The sequence below is a fragment of the Pongo abelii genome, chromosome 3, assembly GCF_028885655.2.
Source record: "Pongo abelii isolate AG06213 chromosome 3, NHGRI_mPonAbe1-v2.0_pri, whole genome shotgun sequence".
In the NCBI taxonomy this organism is placed as follows: Eukaryota; Metazoa; Chordata; class Mammalia; order Primates; family Hominidae; genus Pongo; species Pongo abelii.
The window spans coordinates 788,775-815,078 of record NC_071988.2 but is presented as its reverse complement, the minus strand read 5'-3'; the positions used below and the strand labels follow the sequence as shown (position 1 = coordinate 815,078).

Genomic DNA, 26,304 nt, shown 5'->3' with positions numbered 1-26,304 from the left:
CCCTCCAGCCCTCCAGCAGATGCCCAGCTGGGCAGCCCTGGCCTGGCTCACACACCCTGAGCGGGCACCGCCCTCCAGCCCTCCAGCAGATGCCCAGCTGGGCAGCCCTGGCCTGGCTCACACACCCTGAGCGGGCACCGCCCTCCAGCCCTCCAGCAGATGCCCAGCTGGGCAGCCCTGGCCTGGCTCACACACCCTGAGCGGGCACTGCCCTCCAGCCCTCCAGCAGATGCCCAGCTGGGCAGCCCTGGCCTGGCTCACACACCCTGAGCGGGCACCGCCCTCCAGCCCTGGCCTGGCTCACACACCCTGAGCGGGCACCGCTCTCCAGCCCTGGCCTGGCTCACACATCCTGACCGGGCACCGCCCTCCAGCCCTCCAGCAGATGCCCACTTTCCTTTCCCCAGGGTACCTGTCACTCTGACCTGGGGCTGTCACCAACCTTGTCTGTTTCCCCCAGGTTGTGGCTGGGCCCCCCCACCCCCAGGTTAGGGCCTAGACAAGTGTGAGAGCTGAGAAGCGTCACTGCATGTGTGGCTGGATGTAACAAGTAACAACAGGGACAGGCAGAGACAGAGAGAGACGGACACAGAGAGACAGAGACAGAAAGACACAGAGACAGAGAGATACAGCGACAGAGAAAGAGACAGAGGAAGACAGGGCAGAATGTGAGGGCTGGCAGAGAGTCTCTGTCCTCTGTGCCCCAGGCCCCAGCTCCAGGTGTGCTTGGAGCTCAGCCTGGCTTGGGTTGTAGAATGGGGAGGGGTCAGCCCAGGAGTCCAGTGCTTCTGCTCGGAGGAGCCAGCACCTCCCCGCACTCCTGTGCAGACTGTCCCAAAGGCACCAGCATCTCCCTTGCATGGAGCTTGTGGAGGTGGCAGGGTCAGTCGTGAGCCTGGCTCTGGGTTCAGGGGGTCACCCCTGGGGTCCTCTCTGGGGTTACTGTCAGGGTTAGCTGTTGGGTTATCCACCCAGTTAGGGATGGAGAGAGAAAGCGCCAAGGCCGAGAAGCGACCTCTTTCCTGGACCCAAACATCTCACCCTTGCTGTCCCCTCCCAGGTCCTGAGGAGACTAGAGGAGCAGACCGAGCAGACCAGGCTGGGGCTCAGGCCGGGCCCCCAGGCATCTGGAAACAGAGAGTCCACTCCATAGCATATCCAGCTGGAGGTGCGTGAGGACTGAGGCCTCCCACGGGGGGAGGTGATGACCTGACGGGACACCAGGGACCCAGGGGTGGCTGGCAAGAAGGGGTCTGGGGATGTGTCCTGCCTCCTGTCCCTGAGCCCAACCTTCTGAGCCCACTTGGCTCAGATCCAGGGAGAGAGGAACCGACGGTGCTGGGGGTGCCCATGGCTTCCAGCCAGGGAGGCTGAAGAGACCCCAATCCTAGGGCATGGGCTCCCTCTGGGAGGTTGGCTGTGAACCCCCAGGCCCACGGGACCCTCATGGCTGCCTCAGGGAGCCCCCGTGGGCTCGGCCCTGGTGACTTCACCCTTCCCTCTCCCCCAGCGCTCCTTTCCTCTGCGAAGGGTCCCCTGCCAGGTCAGCAGAGGAGTGGGGACGGGGGCAGAGGCGCTGGGGCCAAGGCTGGGGGGTCCAGGCTTCTGAGTCCTCCTGAGCTCAGGCTAAACACGGGGCACCGGAGGGGATGGGGCTGAGGGCGGGGGAGGGGCCGCATCCTCCCTGCGCCAGCGGAGTCCCCGGGACTTAGCAGTGAGGGGACAGTGACAAGTTAATGCGGCGGCCACCGGCAGCGGCCCCCCTCCCCACTCCCCACCCCCACCCCGCCAGGAGCACAAGGCAGCCCTAGGGTCCCGGTGCGCCCCATCCGTCCCGCCGCCTGGCTCCCGACACTGCACAGCACGCACCGCAGGGCCGACCTTGCGGCGACCCCGCTCTCCCGCAGTGCCGCGTCCGCTGCAGAGGAAATCCCGGGGGACAGGAGAGGGAGCGGTGGGGTCTCTGGCCTTCGTCCCGATGAAGGAAACAGCGACTCCGTTACACTGAAAGTGAGCCCGGGCCGGCCTGCGGGTCTCCGGCTGCGAGGGGCTTGGGTGGGTTTTCAGGGGTCTGGGGGCCCCCTTCTCCCGCCCTGCGATACGGGGAGGTCGGGGTAGAGGGATCCGGGCGGCGGGCGGCGCTCAGGGACACGGTCACCGGAGAATGGGGGGGCAGCGACTCCCCCTAACCCCTGACCCTTCCGCCCGGGAGGCAGCGACTTCTCCGCCCGAGAGTTTCGCACCCACCGGCCCCACGCGGACCCTGTAGGGAGCAGGCCCGCACCGTCGGGCTGGGGGCGGGGGCGCCGGCCCGGGGGCGCCCAGATCAGGGGCGGGCGGGGGTCGCAGGCGCCGGCCGGGGAAGGTGGCGCCCGGGCCGGGATGGAGGGGGGCGGGGGCGCGTCGCTCGGGTCCGCCCCCGCCCCCGCCCCCGCCCCCGCCCGGCGCCCGCGGCCCCGCCCCTCGTCGCTCCCCTCCCCCTGCTCGTCACGCTCGGACGCGGGCGGGGGGCGGGGAGCGCCTCGGAGTGACGCGCCCTCCTCGCGGTGCCCTTCAGCCGCCGCCGCAGCTCACCGGGCGCCACATGGACCCAGCCGGCCCGAGCGCGCCCCGCCGCTGACCGCCCGCGCCCCGGGAAGGTAACCGCGCCCCGAGCGCAGCGCGCGCCCGGCCTCCGCTCCCCGGGTCTCCCCTCCCGGCCCCGGCTTCTCCCCCCGGCCCCGGCTTCTCCCGGCTTCTCCCCCCGGCCCCGGCTTCTCCCGGCTTCTCCCCCCGGCCCCGGCTTCTCCCCCCGGCCCCCGCTTCTCCCCCCGGCCCCCGCTTCTCCCCGCTTCTCCCGCCGGCCCCGGTTTCTCCTCCCCGGCCCCCCTTCTCCCCGCGGCCCCGGCTTCGCCCAGCTTCTCCCCCCGGCCTCCGCTCCCCAGGTCTCTCCTCCCCGGCCCCGGCTTCTCCCCCCGGCCCCGGCTTCTCCCCGCAGCCCCCGCTTGTCTCCCGGGCTCGGCGCGCGCGGGGTCCGGGGCGGGCGCTGTCCACTGCCGCGGTGCTGAAGCGGCCCCCGCGGTCCCGGCCCGCGCCCGGCCTCCTCCTCGCTTCTTCCTGTCTCGAGGCTCCCCCTCTCCTCCCTCGCCCTCTTTCTTTCCTCTCCTGGCGCGCTCCCGCCTGAGGGCCGCTCGCCCGCCCGCAAAGCCGAGGGGTGCGGGCGCGGCGGGGCTGGAGCCCTGCGGGTTTGCGGGGCCCGGCCGTGCCCTCCTTCCCCGCGCCGCGGGAGCCAGGGGAGAAGTTTGGAGGAGAATCGGCGCTGCGGCAAAGGCTCCGAGGGGCGCTCCCCGCCCGCCGCCCTCCTAGTCCCCGCGCGAGTCTCCTTCCTCTGCGGAGGGCGAGGGGTGAACCGTCAAACAGTGTCTCTCCAGGGACCTGGGTTTCCCCGATAGGAGAGACCCCGCAAAAGCGGGCGGCGCACTGCGGCTGCTGTGATTTCAGAAAGCGGCTTCCCAAGAGGGGACCAGAGCGCCCCACCCCACCCCATGCACACCCCCAGGGCGGGGGTGCTCTGTCCCCGTCCCCACGTGTTCCCTGAAGGCTGAGCCCCCTGAAGTTTCTCCGCAACCCCGATCTCTTCTACGTGGGCCATGTGGGGGGACACTGACTGCAGTGCCGTCAGGGATAGGGTCACCCAAGCCTCCCTGGTCAGAAGCCACAGGAGCCCGCCCTGAAGGGCACCCGCTCAAAGACCCACCCCCAACCCTTCTCCACGGCCCTGGGCTCCGGACCACCACGGAGGCGCGGCTCCAGACACTGAGCTGCAGAGCGGAGCAGTCACCTTCAAACGCCCCCTGGGCCCCGCCCCTGCTTCCGCAGCCTGGCGCCAGGCGCCTCTGAGCGATGCCCCCTAAGCTGTCAGCAGCCCTCCCTGCAGGGGCTTCAGACACCCCAGGAGCTGGGGAGACCGCTTTCAGGTCCTCCGGGGTCCTGGTTTGGGTGTGGGGACAGAAGCCCCTCACGAAGGACTTCCCAGGCAGCCGCTCTTGGTGCGGGAGGGTCCAGCCCACAAGGTATTGCGGGTAGGGAATGATGGTCTCTGGGGAAGGCCAGGCAGGGGCCTGCTCAGGGTGACCTGTGACCACTTCACTCTCCCCCAGGAAGAACACTCACTCCCGGCCACACTTGCATGTGAGTTCTGACCCTTGGAGGAGCCGCTGTGGAATCAGAGCAATCGCCATGGAGTTTGTGATGAAGCAGGCCCTAGGAGGTAGGAAGCAGGAGGTGGGGTGGGGAGGGGCTGAGGGGCCGGGCCGCTGGGACAGGCGGACATGGAGAGACCACCACAGCAGCTGCTCCTCATCTGGCCCACTGCAGCAGCGCCCCTGCAGCCACACAGCCACCCACGCAGCCCTGCACAGGAGCCTGGGGCAGAGGAGCAAGGACGGTGCCCAGCAGTGCCCCCAGCCCAGCCCTTTTCGAGGCCCCGAGCCAGAACTGGTGTCCCTGGCGGGACAGGGGCTGCCCTGTAAGCTCACTTTGCCCCACTGCTGTGGTCGGGGCAGAGCCCATGGACCACGCTGATGCACGTCCTGGGAGAGGGTGGACACCCTGGCGTAGGCTTTGCAGGGCCAATTCTAACTGGCCGGGCTGGGCAGCCCCCAAGGGGGCTTCCTTCCAGATGAGGAGAGCCAAGTGGTGGCAGAGCAGGATGCAGGCGGCGGCCTCAGGGACAGGCGTGGGGACAGAGCTGGCCTGTGCATCTGGCGAGGACCCTGTGGGTTTCACTTGGGTGAGGCAGCGCCATCCTCAGGGAGCCAGGGCTTGCTGGTTACAGGAGCAAAGGAAAAGGCCCGAAACAGCTTGTGTGTCTCGACCGCCTCCCAGGCGGGATGTGCAGCCTTTTTTGTGTGTACTGGGGTGGGGGCAGGCCCCCTTCCAACCTGCTGTCTGCTATTTGAAAGGAACCTCATCCCCACTTGGCCCAAGGTTGTCATTGTGGCCAGAGAGCACGTCAAGGGCAGTGGCTGGGTTCCTAGACCAGGAGGTGGGCAGGGCCTGGGCCATGCTGGTACAGACGTGTCCTGGCAGAGCTGATGGGTCAACTCAGGCCTCGGGGCTGTCCTGGCGAGTCTCAGTTTTGCTCAGAGCCGTCCATCCTGTGTTCCCCCAGCACCAGTGCCCAGAACTCCTGTGAGGGGAACCTGTGGCCGGTGCCCGATTCTACCACTAGAGACGTCTTGCTTGGGTGGCCTCCACAGGGGAACATCCTCACCTGATGCCGTTCACACCTTGGTGTGAGTCAGGCCTCCTGGGAGCATTTCTGCAGTGGGGGAGCTGGCCGGGTTCGAGGGGCCAGGGACAAGGGTGGACAGAGGGCAGGCGCTGCTTCCCCCAGGACAGGAGCTGCCTGCCTGGTTGTCTCCCGGAGGGTGGCTGTGCTTCCACTCAACACAAATTAAATGAAAAGATGTTGAGCCTGGCCTGGGGCCACATCCCTGAAATTTCGTGGTCAAGGGTAAGCAGCAGGTTGAGTCTAATTATGATTGCGTCACCGGGCCGTGATTCAGGGACAAGCCTGCATCTGCACTGGGAGGGACGCACGTTCCACCTAGGGAGTCCCAGGCTGTTACAGATAATTAATTAGGTGGCTAATTCAGGCCCTGAGGTGGGCTTGTAAGAAACTGAAATATCTTATTTGGCTGTCTACATGACTGAAATTAGCTGGGTAATTACCAGCCTGAATTCCCTTTTTGTTTCATGGCAGCCCAAAGTTTCTCCAGCAGCAGCAACTGGGCAGACGTTGCTCAGCATGCTGGAGCTGAGCGGGGGCAGCCGGCGGACCCCGGGGGGGCGCCACGCTGAGTGCTGCCCAGAGCACCCACATTAGCTTTGCAGAGCACGTGAAGCTCGGAGCCAGCGCTGCTGAGGGTGGGAGCTGGTGGGAGGCTTCCAGGCGAGACCTTGTTTTCTGCCTCTGCGCCTCTGTCCCTCACCTGGCGAGCCTCATTGTTGCTGTCTCAGGATGTGTGTGAGTGAGACAGAGCAAGACAGAGATGGGAAATGGGGGAACCTCCAGACAGCATGACAGAGCTTGGCAGAGACCCTAAGAGAAGTATTGAGAAACAGACCAAGCCCCAGACACAAAGAAGCTGGCAGGAGAAGGAGCAGGAGGCACAGAGAGAGGCGAACCCAGAAACAGGGTTGGGGAGGGGGAGCTGGAGAAAGAAAATGACAGCCCAGAAACAAAGACACGAATGTGTTATTCAGCACACACAGGGACAGACAGGTGAAATCAGAGAAGGCACGTCAGAGACAGAGGCAGAGGGGGAGACAGAGAAAGAGGGAGAGACGGAGACAGAGACAGAGGGAGAGACAGAGACAGAGGGAGACAGAGAGACAGAGACAGGGAGAAGCAGAGACAGGGAGAGATGGGAGCAGAGGGAGAGACAAAGGGATACAGAGAGAGACAGACAAAGGAAGAGGGCAGAGAGAGGCAGAGGGAGAGACAGAGACAGAGGGAGAGACAGAGAGACAGAGACAGAGTTAGAGAGATAGAGATGGAGACAGAGACAGAGGGAGAGACAGTGGGGAGAGAGATGCATTAGAAACGAACTGCTAAGAGGAGTCAGGGCCAGGAGCGCAGGCAGCATGGCACATGCACACGTGCACGCCGGTCAGAGGGTGCAGCAGAGAGGAGGAAGAGGTGAGGACCTGCCCGCGGCTCTGGGCAGGGGGACAGGCCTGGTTAAATCAAGACCATTCGGGGGCTGTCCGTGGCAGGCTGGGCTGCAGGTGTGTCTTGCTGAGGAGTGAGTGGCTCAGGGCCTGCTCATCTGACCCAACCCTGGGTCTCAAGGAGGGACCCCTGTTGGGGCCACCGAGGGAAGGGAGCGTGGTGGCTGCGGGGGTGACCACTCATGGGGGAGCGGGAGGCTCCTCTGCAGCAAAAGTGGCATTGAACTGGGGCCGGGCCTCCCCCCACAACACGTGGGTCCGGATCCAGGGTCCTCAAGGGAGTGATTTAAAGAAACTGGTTTCCTCAGGCCAGAAAGTTGCAAACACGGCCTGGGAGCTCTGTGGACAGTGTGGAGGAACGTGGCACGTGTGGGTGCCGTGATCACTGCAGACCCTTATGGGGCTAAATTTGGCAGAAGCGAGCAGTCACCCGCTCTCCCGTCCTTCCGCCTTGACACACGCCCTGTTTAAACACGCTCAGGTCCTCGGGAGTGTGTGGGGCAGGCGGGCAGGGGCAGGCAGGGCAGGTGGGAGACGGCTTGGAGGATGCATGTGCGGAGAGGCTGGGATGCAGAGTGGGAGGCAGCCAGACACTCAGGAGAGCCTCTGACAGCCCCAGCGACGGAGCCCAAGGCAGGACTCACCCATGCTCGGCTCTGCCACGTGTGGGGAGGTCTAGTGGGCAGGTCCAGTGACTCTGGTGGTTCAGTCACGATGGACAGTGTCCGGCAGTGAATGCCCCTAACCCAGCCAGGCCCAACCCGGGGGGGGGGGGCAGCCTGGCCTGGGCTCGGTGGAGAAGCTGTCCTTGTCCCCAGAGAGTGGCACGGTTTTGGGTTCTGTGTCCAGTCCTACATGGGGAGGGAAGGAGGTGAACGTCTGGGAAGAACACACTGCAGGGGTGCGGTCCTGGGTTTGGCGTGAGGAGGAGGATAGTGGTCACCCAAGCTGGGGTGGACGAGAAGTGTCTCGTGGACGGCCCAGGCAGGAAGTGCAGGGTTCTACCCTGTGGGAGAACCCCTCCGCACCCCCCGTGGGGCTGGGCTGTGAGTTCTCGGCAGGAACAACCCAAGGGGCTTGTGGGGGCCACCAGTGTCCACCTTGGGGGTTCACGCGAGGCTGGTGAGGGGTGTCCACCTTGGGGATTCACGCGAGGCGGGTGAGGGGTGTCCACCTTGGGGGTTCACGTGAGACTGGTGAGGAGTGCAGTTGGGAAAGAATCGCCCTGTGTGAGCAGAGACCACCAGAGCCAGGAGTCCAGGCCAGGGATGCCCTGAGCCACAATGCAGCCAACACCAGCATCTCCCCCAGCCCTCCACGGGGACGGAGGGAGCACCTCCTTCCTCTTTCTCGGCACCAAAGTGGGGCTCAGCACTCACCATCCGGGACCTCAGGCAGGGCCATGGAGGCAGCTGGGTTCTGGGCAGTCCTGCCCTGATTCCCAGCGTCCACCCCTGAGACTTACACCATGGGCAAGGTTGGGTGTCCATCCTGTCCCAGACAGAGATCCCTCTGGCTCTCCTGCCTCTCCCTTCTTGCCCAGTTTGGAGCTCAGCCTTCTCTATTTATTGGGGACCCCACAGGCTGCCGGTGGTTGAGGCAATGGGGGATTCTGCCAGTTCCTGCTCCATTGGGCCACTGACCAGGCTCTCTGGACCTGGGAGGACGGTGGAGCTGCAGGCTGGACGGAGCTGGGTCCGGGAGGACGGTAGAGCTGCGGGCTGGGCTGAGCTGGGTCCGGGAGGACGGTGGAGCTGCGGGCTGGGCTGAGCTGGGTCCGGGAGGACGGTGGAGCTGCGGGCTGGGCTGAGCTGGGTCCGGGAGGACGGTGGAGCTGTGGGCTGGGCTGAGCTGGGCCCGGGAGGACGGTGGAGCTGCGGGCTGGTCTGAGCTGGGTCCGGGAGGACGGTGGAGCTGCGGGCTGGGCTGAGCTGGGCTGAGCTGGGTCCGGGAGGACGGTGGAGCTGCGGGCTGGGCTGAGCTGGGCCCGGGAGGACGGTGGAGCTGCGGGCTGGGCTGAGCTGGGTCCGGGAGGACGGTGGAGCTGCGGGCTGGGCTGAGCTGGGCCCGGGAGGACGGTGGAGCTGCGGGCTGGGCTGAGCTGGGCCCGGGAGGACGGTGGAGCTGCGGGCTGGGCTGAGCTGGGTCCGGGAGGACGGTGGAGCTGCGGGCTGGGCTGAGCTGGGTCCGGGAGGACGGTGGAGCTGCGGGCTGGGCTGAGCTGGGTCCGGGAGGACGGTGGAGCTGTGGGCTGGGCTGAGCTGGGTCCGGGAGGACGGTGGAGCTGCGGGCTGGGCTGAGCTGGAGCTGGGAGGACGGTGGAGCTGTGGGCTGGGCTGAGCTGGAGCTGGGAGGACGGTGGAGCTGCAGGCTGGGTGAGTCTCTTGAATTCCACATGGGGAAGATTCTTTTGGCTACAAGTGACAATCAGAGGAAGAGGAGCTTGAATTGGGGTGACGATGTGTCAGGAGGTGGCCCAGCTGCTGAGCGATGCCACTGGGGACCTGGTGCCATCAGGAGCCACCTTTGTCCTCAGTGGATCTTTCATGCTCAGCTACTCCTCACAATCTCAAAGTGGCTGCTGCTGCTCCAGCATTGCATCCATAGTCAGGGAAGGAAAAAGAGAGGAGCTAAGGGTCAACCCCTTCATCTGTTTAGTGGTGGTCTTTACGGACTCTCACGGAGGGTTTCCATTTACTTGCCACAGCTAGAAGAAGAAGGTGGGGGCCAAGGTGGGCCCATCCTACTCCAAACGGGGGCCGGGTGTTGGGCACAGTGCCTGACTCACACCCAAGTTGGGGAGACTTGGTTTCTGGTGCAGAACCGCTAGGCAATGACCCCCTAGCAGTGTGTCCTTCCCAGCCTTACTCCTTAGAACAAGGCACGTGCTCGAAAGGCAGTTTGCAAACACTTAACAGTAAAATACCAACACTTGTTCAGAACGGACTTCACAAACGCCACGTGGTCGAGAAAGCGCTCACTCACTTTGCTGGGTTCAGCAGAGATGCCTCTTACCCCAGATTTCTGGGAGGCTGGAAGGACCCTTCAGAGAAACTGCCTTTCCTCCCGAAACCGTGAAGGGCAGTCCTTTCCTCCGGAGAGGATGCTCTTGGTTGATTAAGCTGCAACTCAATTATAAATACTTCAGCCCCAACTTGGGAATAAAATGGATATTATGCACTTCAACTGACAAAGTTATTTATGTTTTTGCCTCATTGGTTGGCAAGACGTTCCGGTTGGGGTTAGAGCATTTGTTTCAATAGCTCCTGCGTGACAGGACTACTTCAGTCCCGCTTTGCTGCCATCAGACGCTGCTGGACTCGCGCGGGGAGCGCAGAGCGTTTAATGCTGGGACATCAAACAGAACAGGAAACTGATGAAAGCTTCAGAATGAACATTGAGTCCACGCAAATCTGATGCTGCCAAACTTCAGAGAACCTAGGTCTCCTGGTCCACACGGAGATCAGACGAGGGGGACACTGAGTGCCTGGCGGCCCTTCCACTAGGTGGTCCCCCGGGATGAGGCGAGGCCCCACCCTCCAGCTCCACCATCCAGTCCAGCACTGTCCTTGGCCGCGGGCACTGCTGTCCTTGCCTGCGGAGCCGAGCGCCTGGCTCTCCAAGACGACAGCACCTGGTCCTGGCTTTCAGGAGAGGACGCGTGGAGACAGAGGAGAGGTGGACGTGCCAATGAGTGACCCAAGCAGTGCCAAGCTCGGCGGCAGATGGCGCAGCCGCCGGTTTCCAGGACAGTTGTAATCCTTGGCCCTCATTTGGCCTCTTCCTGTCACTCACATGGAGCGGCTTTCCTGGCCTCGGCGGTGTGGACGGGGGGCCGTGGCCATGGTTGCAGGACCCCGGCCCCAGCGCAGGTCAGCGTCTCATCCCAGGTGAGCTAATGAAGATCTGCAAAGCCACCAGAATTGCTGAGGAGAGAAGAGGTTTTTGTGGCACTTCAGCGTGGGTGCAAAACAGAGGGAGCATTGCAGGACGTGCATCAGACACTGGGCCTGGGGACCTGTGAGGCCACCACGTCAGCCTCTCTGAGACGGTGGCAGTCGAGGCCCGTGGCGGGGCTGGGGCTGGTCCACAGTCAACTTGACAAAGCAAGGTGGTGGCGGCCAGCCAGGCCCAGGGCCCCTGGGTGTCAGCAGGTGAGCAGGTCAGGCGGGCACGGCCCGGCGCTGCAACACCTCTCCAGCGCCTCAGTGCCTCCCCTCCCCGAGGGCTGGGGCGAACCAGGCTTGGCTTGGACCTGTGCTCAGCTGCACTGGGGCCTCTCGGGCAGTAGGCTGGACACCCAGCTCTCAGGAGGGGTGTGGGCTTGTCTGCAATGCAAGAACAGGAGCCAAAAGCCAACTTTCTTTTACACCAGGTTGACCTGTGGTCATTCTTCTGACCTTGCGCAGTGCACTCGGGAATGACAGGTGGACAGTGAGCCACCCCCGAGGGCGGTGGCGTCTCCAGTGTCCCCTGTCAGACTTGGCTTCTCGGATGCTGGTTTATTCCTTCACACCAGATGGGGAAAATATTCTGAGTTACTACGTCCAGGGTGCCCACAGGACCTCCCCTCATGGCTGGTGGGAACAACGCACCCTCCAATGGGCACCTGGGGAGGGTCTCTGGCCAGCAGCATCTCCAGATGGAAGTGGAGGGGAAGGGAGCCCCAGGGCCTGGAGGAGGGAATCCTCATGGCCAAGGGGGCGCCAGGGAATGGGGCGGTCACTGCAAGTCATCTGCTCCATGCAGTCATCAGGGTGTAGGGATTCCTGATGCTTCATCCTTACTTAAAATTTTTCTCTTAATTAATATTAAATTATCCTGATTATGCTGGGTCTTGTTTTAATTTTTGCCTAGGCGTCTCCTTGGACTGATTTTTTTTTTCTTTTTGAGACAGAGTCTCGCTCTATTGCCCAGGCTGGAGTGCAGTGGTGCGATCTCAGCTCATGTAACCTCTGCCTCCCGGATTCAAGCAATTCTCCTGCCTCAGCCTCCTGAGTAGCTGGGATTACAGGTGCGCACCACCGCGCCCGGCTAATTTTTTTTTTTTGTATTTTAGTAGACGGGGTTTCACTGTGTTGCCCAGGCTGGTCTCGAACTCCTGAACTCAGGCAATACACCTGCCTCGGCCTCCCAAAGTGCTGGAATTACAGGCGTGAGCCACCGCGCCCGGCCTGATTTTTTTTTTTTTTTTAACATTCACCCAGTATGCCCCTGCTGAGCCTTGCTTAACATTTCTGTCACTTTATGTGGGCTGCCATTCAGAAATACATGTAGTTGGATTTCATTTTTTATCTAATTGGAGCCTTAATGCATCTGTTTAATGTGCACTGTTTTGACCAACATATGTGATCTAACCTCTGTCATCTTCGTTGTTGCCTTTTTAAACGCTTTCTTGCTGTTTCATTTATTTTAACTTAATGTAGGGACCATATTTTCTCTTTAAAACCTCTGCAGTGCTTTGGAATGTGCGTGCTCTTTGAAAACATGACGTAAGCTCTAATTGCCAGAGTTGAAAATGATGCAGTGTATTTCCAGTCCTTGCCAACACACTTCCAGGACTTCTGCGCGCTTTATACTCTTCCTACTCCTCTCCTATCTTTTGGTCTTTGTAATTTTTGAGACAGGGTCTTGCTCTGTCACCCAGGCTGGAGTGCAGCGGAGCGATCACAGCTCACTGCAGCCTCAACTTCCCGGGCTCAAGTGAGCCTTCTACCTTAGCCTCCTGAATAGCTGGGACTATAGGTGTGTACCACCACACTTGGCTAATTTTTTTTTTTTTTTAAGACAGGGTCCCACCATGTTTCCCAGGCTAGGAAGAGAATTCAAATAATAAGTATAAAGAAGTGGTATGAGAAAATCACTGGGAAAATTGAGATACTGCATTGTTTTGAAATCATTCATCACTTCATTTATGAATATTTTTGGCTGGGCGCAGTGGCTCATGCCTGTAATCCCAGCACTTTGGGAGGCTGAGGCAGGTGGATCACGAGGTCAGGAGTTCAAGACCAGCCTGGCCAACATGGTGAAACCCTGTTCTCTACTAAAAATACAAAAGTTAGCCGGGCCTGGTGGTGGGCGCCTGTAATCCCAGCTACTCCGGAGGCTGAGGCAGGAGAATTGCTTGAACCCAGGAGGTGGAGGTTGCAGTGAGCCGAGATTGCACCACTGCACTCCAGCCTGGGTGACAGAGCGAGACTGTGTCTCAAAAAAAAAAAAAAGAATATTTTCACGGAGAATGCCTTCAGATCCACTTGTAAATTTAAGAGACACTGCAAAGTTGCTAGTGCTGTTGATTTATTAGGACTAGTGAGTGCAGTCAGTGAGCTGACGTCTCAGGCTGGTGAGAAGAACCAGCCTCCAAGATGAATATAATGAATATAACTTAAATAGCTCAACATAAACATTGTAACAAATATAATTTCCCTTAACAGGCGTTTATATTCTCAAGGACAGACAACAAAAGATCTTTGAATGGGTGGATAGTTCAGGGAAGTCTTTGTTTATTTTGCAGACATTTAGACAGAAAGTCAACTTTTTGATGATGGGATATGGAATAAGTAGAGACCTAAGTCCAAGTTACAGAAGTTGGAAGTCATGTGTAAATGTCTGCAACTTCCCCACCCGTTGTAACAAGAGCCTGGGCAGAGGCCAGGTTTGCAGTGGCAAACACTTGTATCAACAGCCTCTCATAGTGCTTCTCCAAGTGCCGCTGAGATTTATGACCTGTGAAACCTGTTACAACTGCATTTGAGACTGAACAAGATACTGTGGAACTTACAATGATGGACTTCTCAAGCTGCCCCACTCAGAGGTGTGTGTCTTACGTTTCTGAGTAAGTGCCACACGGGGTCATCTCGGACGCCACGTGTTAACCTCCCGTAAGGGCTCCAGAGCATTCGGTGCTTACCAACCTGCTCCCATGCCCCTCCGTGGCTGTATGTAAATACTGTTCAGTGCCAAGCCCCGCAGTGCACTGTGATTACACTTCTTATAAAGTCTTTTCTTTGTTCTGTAGTTTTTTTTTTTTTTTTTTTTTTTTTTGAGACGGAGTCTCACTCTGTCACCCAGGCTGGAGTGCAGTGGCACAATCTTGGCTCACTGAAAGCTCCACCTCTCAGGTTCAAGCGATTCTCCTGCCTCAGCCTCTCAAGTAGCTGGGATTACAGGCACTCGCCATCATGACTGGCTAATTTTTGTATTTTTAGTAGAGACGGGGTTTCACCATGTTGGCCGGGCTGGTCTTGAACTCCTGACCTCAGATGATCCACCTGCCTCAGCCTCCCAAAGTGCTGGGATTACAGGCGTGAGCCACCATGCCCGGCCCCTTATTTTTATCTTCTAACACTTCAACTGAATTTTTAATTTCTGCATTTATATTTTTAATTTCCAAGAGCTCTTTTCTGTTTTCTAAATTTTCGTTCTCTTTACAAGTTTTCCTCTGTTCTCTGTGTTGTCTCTGAGCTCTGTTTTGGGAGCCCCCAGATAAACTGGGGTTCCAGTGTGTGAGAGCTGGCAGTCTTGCCCTAATGGGAAATGAATGGGGCTAGACCCGGTGCCTTTCATGGAATCCTTTCACCTGGTGGACGGCTTGAACCATAGTTACCCAACCCATGGCCGGGGGCCCCTCCCACAGGACACTTGTTCATACTGGCAGATGCCCCGTGGCTTGTGTCTGCCCCATGTACAGGCTATACCTGCCTGGCCATCACTCTGGCACAGGGACTCCAACCCTGTGTTCCTCCCGGACTCCTGGGGAAAACCTGGCCTGGGGTAGCCCCTGGTTCTTCAGATTTAAGGCGCAGATTCAATCCAGCACCGCGACAGGAAACAAGTTCAAAGATTTTTGCTACAGATCCTAACAGAGAGGATGCCGTGAGTCGCAGAGGCCATCCTCCATCGCCGGGTTGCATGAGGCAGGAATGAAAAGTCAGGAAGAGGGCCGGGAGTGGTGGCTCACGCCTGTGATCCCAACACTGTGGGAGGCCAAGGCGGGCGGATCACCTGAGGTCAGGAGTTCAAGATCAGCCTGGCCAACATGGTGAAACCCAGTCTCCACTAAAAATACAAAAATTAGCTGGGTGTGGTGGCAGGCACCTGTAGTCCAAGCTGCTCAGGAGGGTGAGGCAGGAGAATCACTTGAACCCAGGAGGCGGAGGTTGCAGTGAGCTGAGATTGCGCTACTACACTCCAGCCTGCCAACAGAGCGAGACTCCGTCTTAAAAAAAAAAAAAATCAGGCAGAGTGGGGACAGCTAGCATGATTATAAGAGGAAGTGGAGTGTGGGTCCCTTGTATTTGCAGGCAGATACCTGTACGGTCCTTTCAGAGCAAGTGGTGGGAAAAGCAGGGGTTCCACCTGCTGGACGAGAGAGAGGCCTCTGAGTTCACATGTCTGGCCACCGGCTTGGGTCACCCAGGTGTGGCTCTGCCTCCGATGCCCAGGCAGTGGTCTTTGCTGTGTCATTTTGTTACAAGCTCCTTTTCTTTCCATTTAGCTTGCAGCTTTCTTTGTATCAGAGACTTTCCCTGGATGCACATTTATGTTTCAGCGAGTCAGGAAAAGCTGTTGGAAGTCTTCTGCGCGTGTGTGGGAATTCTGGGCTTACCTGTGGGGCGAACGTGGCGAGCTGGCTTTTATGCTCGGGAATCCACATGGGTCAGGCCCTTTAGGTCTTTTGGGGAGTGTGGCTCCATCTCCCCAGAAATGGATTCTGTGTGGCTGGATGATGGATCTATGAGCAGGGCAGTGGACTGGGCTTGAGTGAGGGCTCTGTAGGGTGCAGATATTCCCTGAACTCTCTGTTTTCAAGGAATCACTTCTGCCCTTTAGGATTGGTGCCTGAGGATTGGTCTGAGTCTGGGGGTCTCTGGTTCAGTTTCTCCAAGGAAATGATTTCTTGATATCTCATTGCCACATGGATGGTGGGCCCAGTGCCCTTTGTACAGACCTTTCACCATCCCTCGTGTCTGCCCCACTCCCCTGACAGCAGGGCCTCCAGTCCCAGAGTCTTCCTGGGGTTCCGCCTGGCTGGTCAGCTTCTCAGCAGCATCTCCCTCTGCAGAGCCCATCCGTGCACCTGCTTTCCATCGTCCCCAATCTGATACCTCTGCAGAGCCCATCTGTGCACCTGCTTTCCATCGTCCCCAATCTGATACCTCTGCAGAGCCCATCTGTGCACCTGCTTTCCATCGTCCCCAGTCTGATACCTCTGCAGAGCCCATCTGTGCACCTGCTTTCCATCGTCCCCAATCTGATACCGCATTTACCTGGGCTCTCCTCTCTTGTGTTATTCTTGTGAAATTATACTATTCATTTTTTTTTTTTAAACAGAGTCTAGCTCAGCCACCCAGGCTGGAGTGCAGTGTCACAATCTTGGCTCACTGCAACCTCCGGCTCCCAGGTTCAAGCAATTCTCCTGCCTCACCCTCCCAAGTAGCTGGGACTACAGGCGTCTGCCACCACACCCAGCTAATTTTTGCATTTTTAGTAGAGACGGGGTTTCACCATGTTGGCCAGGCTGGTCTTGATCTCTTAACATCATGATCTGCCCGCCTTGGCCTCCCAAAGTCCTGGGATTACAGGTGTGAACCACCGCTCCCGGTCTGTTCAGTTTCTTTCCTCCCATCTTAGTGGGGTTGTGGAAAGGCACGTCAATAAGCATATATGTTCAATCCATCATGTTTAAACAACACTCAGTACACTATCATTTGTAAGGGTGCCTGGCATTAGGACGGCCAGTGTTAGGACATTAGGATAGCCAGCGTTAGGACAGCCAGCATTAGAGCAGGCAGCGTTAGGACACCGGGTGTTAGCCTTAAGATGCCCAGTGTTAGGACACCCAGCGTTAGGACACCCAGCATTAGGAACGTGCTGGGATTACAGGCGTGAGCCACCGCGCCTGGCCCCTAAGTATATTCTTGAGTTTTGCTCTTGATGTGGTCAAGTTACTTAGAAAGAGTTTGGTCCTTTCCTCTCTTATTTTGGAACTTTGCTAGGTGGGATTCGAGCAGTATTCTGTCTGAAGATAATTTCCCCACACTCGAGCCCATACCCTTTTTATTACTCTGATGGACGCCCTGTGATTTATGACTTTTTCTTCTCTGTCTGTTGGGAACACTCTCATTAAAAGGCAGAATTGTCAGATTGGATAAAAAATCAAGATCCAGTTCTGTGCTACATACAAGAAACCCACTTTAAATATAAAAAGACTCTGCTGGGCGCGGTGGCTCCTGCCTGTAGTCCCAGCACTTTGGGAGGCTGAGGCAACTGAATCACCTGAGGTCAGGAGATCGAGACCATCCTGGACAACATGGTGATACCCCTGTCTCTACTAAAAATACAAAAAACTAGCTGGGCATGGTGGTGGGCACCTGTAGTCCCAGCTACTCGGGAGGCTGAGGCAGGAGAATCATGTGAACCCGGGAGGCAGAGGCTGCAGCGAGCCAAGATCATGCCACTGCACTCCAGCCTGGGTGACAGAGCGAGACTCTGTCTCAAATAAATAAATAAATATATAAAGACTCTAGTCAGGTAAAAGTGAAAAGATAGGGAAAAAATAAGAAGAAAACATGAGTGGCTATATTAATATAAGACCAAGGAGATTTCAGTGCAAGAAATATTGCCAAAGATGAAGGAAGTCATTTCCTGGTGATTAAGAGGTCAGTTAATCAAGAGGACATCATGGTCTCAACTGCTTCTACACCCGACAGCTGAGTTCCAACATATGTCAGCAAAGACAGAAGGAGATCACAGGAGAAACACACAAACCCACTGTTTTAGCTGGAGATACTCAACTCAAAAACTGGTACCCAAAGGACGGAGAAGCAGGAAGGATACACAGGACTTGAGCAGCACGGCCAGCCAGGCTGACCTGCTTGATGTTCACAGATGCTCTGAGCAGCGACAGCAGAGCAGGTCTTCTTCTTTTCAGGCACACATGGAGCATTTGCCAAGACACACCGTATTCGAGGTCCTGAAACAAGTCTCAGCACACGTGAAAGGGTTCAAGTCATGCAAAATATATTCTCCAACTACAATGAAATGCAATGAGAAATAAAGAAAGAAAGGTATCTAGAAAATCCTCCAAATAGTTGGAAACTAAACAACACGCTTCTAAATAGCCCACGAGCCAAGGAAGAAATCAAAGTGGAAATTAGAGGCTGGGTGTGGTGGCTCACGTCTGTAATCCCAACACTTTGGGAGGCTGAGGAGGAAGGATTGTCTGAGGCCAGGAGTTCCAGGCCAGCTTGGGCAACATAGCAAGATCCCATCTCTATGAAAAATAAAAAATTAGCTGGGCACAGTGGTATGCACCTGTAGCACTAGCTGATTGGAGGCTAAGGTGGGAAGATCACTTGAGCTCAATAGTTTGAGGCCAGCCTGGACAACCTGGGCAATGTAGTGAGATCCCATCTCTATAAAAAATTTAAAAATTAGCTGGGCATGGTAGTGTGCCCTTGTGGTCTGAACTACTTGGGAGGCAGAGGTGGGAGGATCACTTAAGCCCAGGAGTTCAAGGCTGCAGTGAGCCATGATTTCACCACTGCATTCCAGCCAGGGTGACAGAGCAAGATCCCACTTCTTATAACAAAAGGAAATTAGAGGCTGGGCGTGGTGGCTCACACCTGTAATCCCAGCACTTTGGGAGGCTGAGGTGGGTGGATCACCTGAGCTCAGGAGTTTGAGACCATCCTGGCCAACATGGTGAAAACCCGCCTATACTAAGAATACAAAAATTAGCCAGGTGTGGTGGCGGGCACCTATAATTCCAGCTACTTGGGAGGCTGGGGCAGAAGAATCACTTGAACCCAGGAGGTGGAGGTTGCAGTGAGCCGAGACCAAGCCATTGCACTCCAGCCTGGGCAACAAGAGTGAAACTCCATCTCAAAAAAAAAAAAGAAAAAGAAAAAAGAAAATGTGCAGAAGATTTGAATAGATATTCCCCCAAAGAAGATACGGGAATTAAAGGAATGATTATTAAGGATATATGAAGATGTTCAGCAGCGCTGGTCACAGGGACACACCACAGCAAGATGCCACCACACCCACTAGGGTGGCCAGGGTCAACAGAGCCACTCTGTGGAGAAACCCATGCCCTCACACTCTCCAGTGGGAGCTTAAAATGGCACAACCACACTGGAAAACAGCTTGGCTGTTTCTTAAAAGGCAAAATAGAAATTTAATACACAACTGAGCAATTCTGCTCCTAGACGTTGACCCAAGAGAAATGAAAGCCCAGATCCACACGGACATGTGCAGGAACAACCCACGGTTCATGCACAGGTGGGCGGGTGAAGGAGCCGTGTGCATCCACACCGTGGTGTCCTGCTCAGCATGGAGAGGGGTGAGCTGCTGGTGTGATGGGGCATCCCAGAAAGCAGCGAACTCAGTAACGGGGCCAGTCCCCCCGCCTGCTGCAGATACCACATATTGCGTGCGTCCCTTTATATAAAGTTCTAGAGAAAGCCCATAATCCATAGTGACAGGAAGTAGGTCAGTGGCTGGAGTGGTGGGTGGGAGCGGCCACACAGGCCACCACGAAACCTGAGGGCTGGACGTGTCCACTGTCGATTGTGGTGATGACTTCACACACATACACATGCGTCAAAACGGATTTAGGGTATGTCAGTTACCTCCATAAAGCTGTTTAAAAGTTGGGTTCTGAGAGTTACGGAGGACGCCTACCTTTGTGATGGTCCTGAAGTGGTCACATGTGTGGCCCCCATGGCCTGAGGTCCCCCCCACCCCCTCAGGCCACGTGTCCGTGTTCAAGGCTGAGTGAGGGAGGGAGGCAGGGCAGAGGCTCGGCAGCCACAGGGCCCCTTTCTGGGGGAGAATGAGAAGCTTTGGCCGGGCCCTACCCCATGCACCCCTGCCCTACCCAGAGCTGAAGGGGCCTTGGGGAGTCATCACCATTCCACTGTCTGTGGGCGAGGACGTGGAGTGGCGAGAGCCACCCGCCAGCCCTGAGAATAGCACCCGCGAGATACGGTTCACAGCGTGAGGAATATAATTGTGTTTGAATATTGAACCATCCTCACTTTGCTAAAATGAGCCCCACTGAGTACTCACTGTGTTTCCCATGGAATTCAGTAAGGAATGCCAGACTCTCCTCCCGCTCTGGCCCAGCGTTCAGCGCTGACATTCTCGCTGGAGCCCGGCCTGCCGCCCGCGCACTCGCGCTCTCTCTATCTCTATCGCTATCTCTCCACCAATTTTTGGCATTGCTCTTATGTTAATTTCACAAAAATAACACAGAGGATTTCCTTCTTTTTCTCCGTTCCAAGAACATTCTAAATATCATTGGAATTATCTGTTTCTTGAATGTTTGAAAGAATCCATCTGTGAATTCTTAGACATCGTTCTCAGATTTTTACAACAGGTTTTAAAGACAATCCATTTCATTCAAGTTTTTAAGTGTATTAGGAAAGTGTGTGTAAAATATTATTTGACCATCTTATTTCCTGTCTGGGTGTGGCTAGTTCTCAATCATTTCCCCTCGTTTTGTGTGTCCCGGGCTTCTTTCTGTCTTCTCACTCTGAGCAGCTGCCCGATGCCTGTTTTATGGGAGGTTCAAGACCCACCTCCTGAACTGCTGACTCTTTTGACATTTGTCTTTCTGGATGGATTCGTTTTGCCGTTAGCTTTGCAAACTCCTTTCCTCTGCCTGCCTTGGTTTGTTTGGTTGCCTTTTCTCTGGCAATTGAAGTGAGGTGTGTTTTGCTGTGTGTGCCTGGGCTTGCCGGGAGTGTGAGCATTTCAGGGAATGAACAGCATGGGCCACCCCTGAGATGCTGCTGGATTGAGGCCTCGATACATCCAGTTCCTGGAGATGTGGTAACTGTGGTTTTAATATTTTCCAACTCATTTGTTGTTAGAGAGATGTTACATTTACAAGGGTCCAGGAGGAGGATTTTTTTTATTTTTATTTATTTATTTATTTATTTACTTATTTATTTTTTGAGCCAGGGTCTCAGCTCACTGCAACCTCCACCTCCCAGACTCAAGAAATTCTCATGCCTCAGCCTCCCAGGTAGCTGAGACAACAGGTGCGTGCCACTATGCCTGGCTAATTTTTCATAATTTTTTTGTGGAGACAGGGTTTTGCCATGTTACCCAGACTGGTCTTGAGCTCCTGGGCTCAAGCAATCCAGCCACCTCACCCTCCCAAAGTGCTGGGATGACAGGTGTGACCCCCGCACCCGGCCGAGGATTTTTTGTTCCTGGTTGTGCTGCACCTGTGCTGTGACTCTGAGCCAAAGCATGCAGCCTTATTTCTGCTCTGGAAAACATATTGAGATTAATATATCAAGAAAGACAAATGTCAACAGAGGTGGCCTAACATTTTTTGACAGGTGAGATTATAAATCATTTAAAATTTATGCTTCTCTGTTTTAAAAAAAAAATTAAGGCCGGGCAAGGTGGCTCACGCCTGTAATTTCAGTACTTTGGGAGGCCGAGGACAGCGGATCATCTGAGGTCAGGAGTTTGAGACCAGCCTGACCAACACGGTGAAAACCCCATCTCTACTAAAAAAAAAAAAAAATTGGCCGGGCATGGTGGCACCTGCCTGTAAATCTCAGCTACTTGAAAGGCTGAGGCAGGAGAATCTCTTGAACCCATGAGGCAGAGGTTGCAGTGAGCTGAGATTGTGCCACTGCACTCCAGCCGGGGCAACAAAGAGTGAAACTCCATCTCAAAAAAAAAAAATTTAAGTTCCGGGATACATGTGCAGGATGTGTAGGTTTGTTACATAGGTAGTAAACATGTACCATGATGGTTTGCTGCACCTGCCAGCCGATCACCTAGGTATTAAGCCCAGCATGCATTAGCTATTTTTCTTGATGCTCTGTCTTCCCCTGCTCCACAGGCCCCAGTGTGTGTTTTTCCTCTCCCTGTGTCCATGTGTTCTCAATGTTCAACTCCCACTTACGAGTAAGAACATGCGGTGTTTGGTTTTCTGTTCCTGTGTTAGTTTGCTGAGGATAATGGCTTCCAGCCCCATTCGTATCCCTGCAAAGGACATGATCTCATTCTTTTTTATGGCTGTGTAGTATTCCATGTTGTATATGTACCACATTTTCTTTATCCAGTCTATCATCAATGGGCATTTGGGTTGATTCCCTATCTTTGCTATTGGGAATAGTGCTGCAATGAACATACACGTACATATATCTTTATAATAGAATGATTTATATTCTTTTGGGTATACCCAGTAATGGGATTGCTGAGTCAAATGGTATTTCTGGTTCTAGGTCTCTGAGGAATTGCCACAGTCTTCCACGGTGGTTGAACTAATTTACACTCCCATCAACAGTGTAAAAGTGTTCCTATTTCTCTGCAACCTTCCCAGCATCTGTTGTTTCTTGACTTTTTAATAATCACCATACTGACTGGTGTGAGATGGTATCTCATTGGAGTTTTGATTTGCATTTCTCTAGTGATCAGTGATGTTGAGCTTTTTTTCACAGGCTTGTTGGCCGCGTAAATGTCTTTCGTTTGGGTTCCTTGTAGATTCTGGACATTAGACCTTTGTCAGATGGATAAATTGAAAAATGTTTCTCCGATTCGGTAGGTTGTCTGCTCACTCTGATGACAGTTTGTTTTGCCATGCAGAAGCTCTTTAATTAGCTCCCACTTGTCAATTTTTGCTTTATTACAATTGCTTTTGATGTTTTCATCATGAAATTCTCAATCTTCCCTATGTCCTGAATGGTATTGCCTAGATTTTCTTCTAGGGTTTTTATACTTTTGGGTTTTACATTTAAGTCTTTAATTCACCTTGAGTTAATTTTTGTATAAGGTGTAAGGAAGGGGTCCAGTTTCCATTTTCTTCATATGGCTAGCCAGTTCTTCCAGCACCATTTATTAAATAGAGAATCCTTTCCTCATTGTTTTTGTCAGGTTTGTTGAAAATCAGATGATTGTAGGTGTGCAGGCTTATTTCTGAGTTCTCTATTCTGTTCCATTGGTCTATGTGTCTGTTTTTGTACCTGTACCATGCTGTTTTGGTTACTGTAGTCTTGTAGTATAGTTTGAAGTCAGGTATATGCTTCTCTTTTTTGTGGTAAAATATATAGCATAAAATTTACCATTTAAATTATTTTAAGTGCACAATTCAGTGGCATTAAGTACATCACAATGTTGTGCAACTAACACCTCTATTTCCAGAACTTTTCATTCCAACTGAAACTGTCTACATTAAACACTCACTCTCCACTCTCCTTCCCCCAGCCCCTCACACCCACCACTTTACTTCCTGTCTCAATGAATTTGGCTACTCTCGGGACTCATGTAGGTGGAATCCTACAGTATGTGTCCTTTTGTGTCTGGCTTATTTCATTTAGCATAGTGTCCTCAAGGTTCATCCATGTTGCAGTTTGTGTTGGAACCTAATCCCTTTTTAAGGCTGTATAATATTCCATTCTGTTTACACCACATTGTGCTTGTCCATTCATCTGCTGATGGACACCCTGGGTTGTTTCTCCCTCTTGGTTATTGTGGTTAATGCTGCTATGAACAGCGGTATGGAGGTATCTGTGAGAGTCTCTGCTTTCAGTTCTTGTGGGTCTATACCTAGAAATGGAATCGCTAGATCATATGGCAATTCTATGTTTAATTTTTTGAGGAACTGCCAGACTGTTTCCACAGCAGCTGTGCTGTTTCTCATTCCCAACAACAAGGCACAGGGTTCCAGTTTCTTCACGTTGTTGCCAACACTTGTGATTTCCTGGTTTTTGATAATAGCCGTCTGAGTGGGTGTGAGCCGGTATCTCATTGTGGTGGAGACTGACACCTGGCCCTTGTAAGCATTCCATGAGGGCTTGAAAGGAACACCTGTTATTTTTTTTCAAGGTTTGGGTTCAGTGTGAACCTGGTGTGTAACCCTCCAATCCTCCTTCTATCTTTAGATAATCATAACAACATGGGTATATTCATACATGATTGTTTTTCCTTTTTGCCTTCCAAACATGGGCTCTGCCACGCGCTTGTCTGCCTGGGGCTCTCCGGCCGCAGCGCCCACAGCAGCCCCTCCCTCCCTCTCCAGGCCCCGGGCTTCCCCGCCGTGGATGTGCGGTGGCCGTATGGCCACACGCCCAAGATATCACCTTGTCTCCGGCCACACGCCAGGGCCGCTGCCGAGACAGACGGTGCGCGAGCGTGTGTGGGCACGTTTCTCCACAGAGGAGCACGTTTCTCCACAGAGGAGCACCCACCCTAGCAGGCCGCCGCCCAGGAGTGGGACGCTGCGTGACCTCCGCACGTGCTCGGCGGCGTCGCACTGCGTTCCAAGATGGCTGCCGCCTGCGTCCCAAAATGGCTGCCGCCGCCCACCTTGCCCGTGGAGGCTGAGCGCGCAGCTCCCCACGCTTGCCGGCCTCCCCGCTGACGGCCGCCAGAGCCGTCTCAGTGACTCTGCAGGCGCTTCCCGAGCCCCGGCAAGGTGCGTTTTCACTTCTTTGTGACACTTGGGTTGAGTCTCCTCTGACATCAATTCTGCCATATGAACCTTAATTTTATCCAAAGCCCCAAAAAGAACAAAAGCGTTGGAGTTTAAGCTGGAGGTGCGATCCGGATTACATACAATTGCACATTATTGTTGACGCGGCTGACATCATTATGATACTAAGCCTGCCCGCCAAGAATCTGGCATGTCTTTCCAAAACCATACGATTTAAATCCATGATTTTTTTTCCTGCTATAGGTTCTATAGATTTCCTTATTAAATTTATTTCTAAGTAGGTTATATTTTCTTACTTATTGTGTGTTTTCCTCATTATTGTAAGTGGAACGTCATTCCTGTTCCTGTTTCTAGCTTGTTCTTGACAGTGTGGGGGAAAACTTAATTCTGAAGTATGGATATTGTATTTAGCCATGCTACCACATTCCGTGATGTGTTCTGGTAGGTTTTTACTGCACTGTCTTGAGTTTCTTAGAGATAGGATCGTGTCGTCAGGAAGAGAGGTGGGAGACACGGAGACAGAGAGAATTGGCTGTCTTCTTTTATGATATAACTCGTATTACCATCCTGTGTTGACGGGAATACGTTCGTGGCTGTGGGACTGTCATGGAATCTCCCTTCAGAAGCCTAGTTGATGCAGCCTCCCACACGCCTAGGCCGTGTGGTGCAACCATTGCTCCCGGGTTGCAAACCTGCACAGCAGACACCTCACTGAACACCACAGTAGTGGCAGCACCAGGGTGAGGCTGTACATCTAAGCATAGAAAAGGCACCGCGAGGCCAGGCGTGGTGGCTCACGCGTGTAATCCCAACACTTTGGGATGCCAAGGTGGGTGGATCATTTGAGGTCAGGAGTTTGAGACCAGCTTGGCCAAACATGGTGAAACCCCATCTCTGCTAAAAATGCAAAAATTAGCCAGGCGTGGTGGCACACGCCTGTAATCCCAGCTACTTGGGAGGCTGAGGCACGAGAATCGCTTGAACCCAGGAGTGGAGGTTGCAGTGAGCCAAGATCACGCCATTGCACTCCAGTCTGGACAACAGGTCTCAAAAAAAAAGAAAGAAAAGGCACTGTGAGAATTCGGTGCTGTCGCCTTCCAGGGCACTGTCATACATGCGGCCTGCTGTTGACCGAAACGGCCTTATGTGGCACATGACTGTCTTATTGACTGTCTTATTTTCTCATGCACTTCACGGGAACCTCCGAAACAGCGCAGAATCGCAGCAGCAGCTGTGTGTCACGCCCTCGGTCTTAGTGCAGGCAGATTTACTGTTCACCATTGTCCATTTTCTGCTTTTCTCTTCATTAATTATCTCTTCCTGTCTTATTTGGGGTTATTTTGTTTTGTTTCTTTTAAATTTCTTAAGATGGCAATGAAGTTCCTATACTTTCTGCTCTTCTTTAAAATGAAAGACTATGAATTTCCTCCCAAAAAAGTTTTAGTCCTGGACCCTAAGTTTAGACACCTAGTGTTTATCTTTCATGCTTTCTGGATTTTTTTTTTTTTTTTTTTTTTTTTTTGAGATGGAATCTCACTCTGTTGCTCAGGCTGGAGTACAGTGGCGCAATCTCAGCTCACCGCAACAGCTGCCTCCCGAGTTCAAGCAATTATCCTGCCTCAGCCTCCTGAGTAGCTGGAATTACAGACATGTGCCATCACGCCCGGCTAATTTTTGTATCTTTTTTAGTAGAGACAGGGTTTCACGATGTTAGCCAGGCTGGTCTCAAACTCCTGACCTTGTGATCCTCCCGCCTTGGCCTCCCAAAGTGCTGGGATTACAGGTGTGAGCCACTGTGCCCGGCTGCTTTCTGGAATCTTTACAGTTTCAGTTTTTATTTTCTCTTCAATTGAAGGGTTACTTACGTCCTTGTTTCTAATATTTGGGCTTCCGTAGTTAGTGGTTTGGTCATGTTTTTAGTATTTGTAACTTGATTAGATTATGATCAGGGAAAATGGCCTGTAATATCTCTAGCTTTTAATTTGTTAGGGCTTCTGATCAATTTGATAGTGGTACAATTTGTTTTCAATAACCATTGTCCTCTTAAGTGTACACTCCAATGAGTTTCACCATCACCATGGTTAAGTCTGCCTGGCCCCACGCAATCTATATTTTCTTTCTGT

At 54.6% G+C, this 26,304-nt stretch overlaps 1 protein-coding gene across 2 annotated transcripts in view; it reads left to right on the top strand.

The window, feature by feature from the left end:
• Positions 1-2,537: 2,537 nt before the first annotated feature.
• CPLX1 (complexin 1) overlaps positions 2,538-26,304 on the top strand; it is a 40,621-nt gene continuing 16,854 nt past the window's right edge. The window contains exons 1-2 of one of the 2 annotated variants that reach the window (XM_024246549.3): positions 2,538-2,639; positions 4,140-4,249. In XM_024246549.3, the coding sequence (XP_024102317.1) occupies positions 4,219-4,249 (31 nt within the window). In that variant the 5' untranslated portion in view covers positions 2,538-2,639; positions 4,140-4,218. Of the gene's footprint in view, positions 2,640-4,139; positions 4,250-24,022; positions 24,164-26,304 lie in introns of those variants that run through there. The other variant, XM_024246550.3, reaches the window with a different exon arrangement.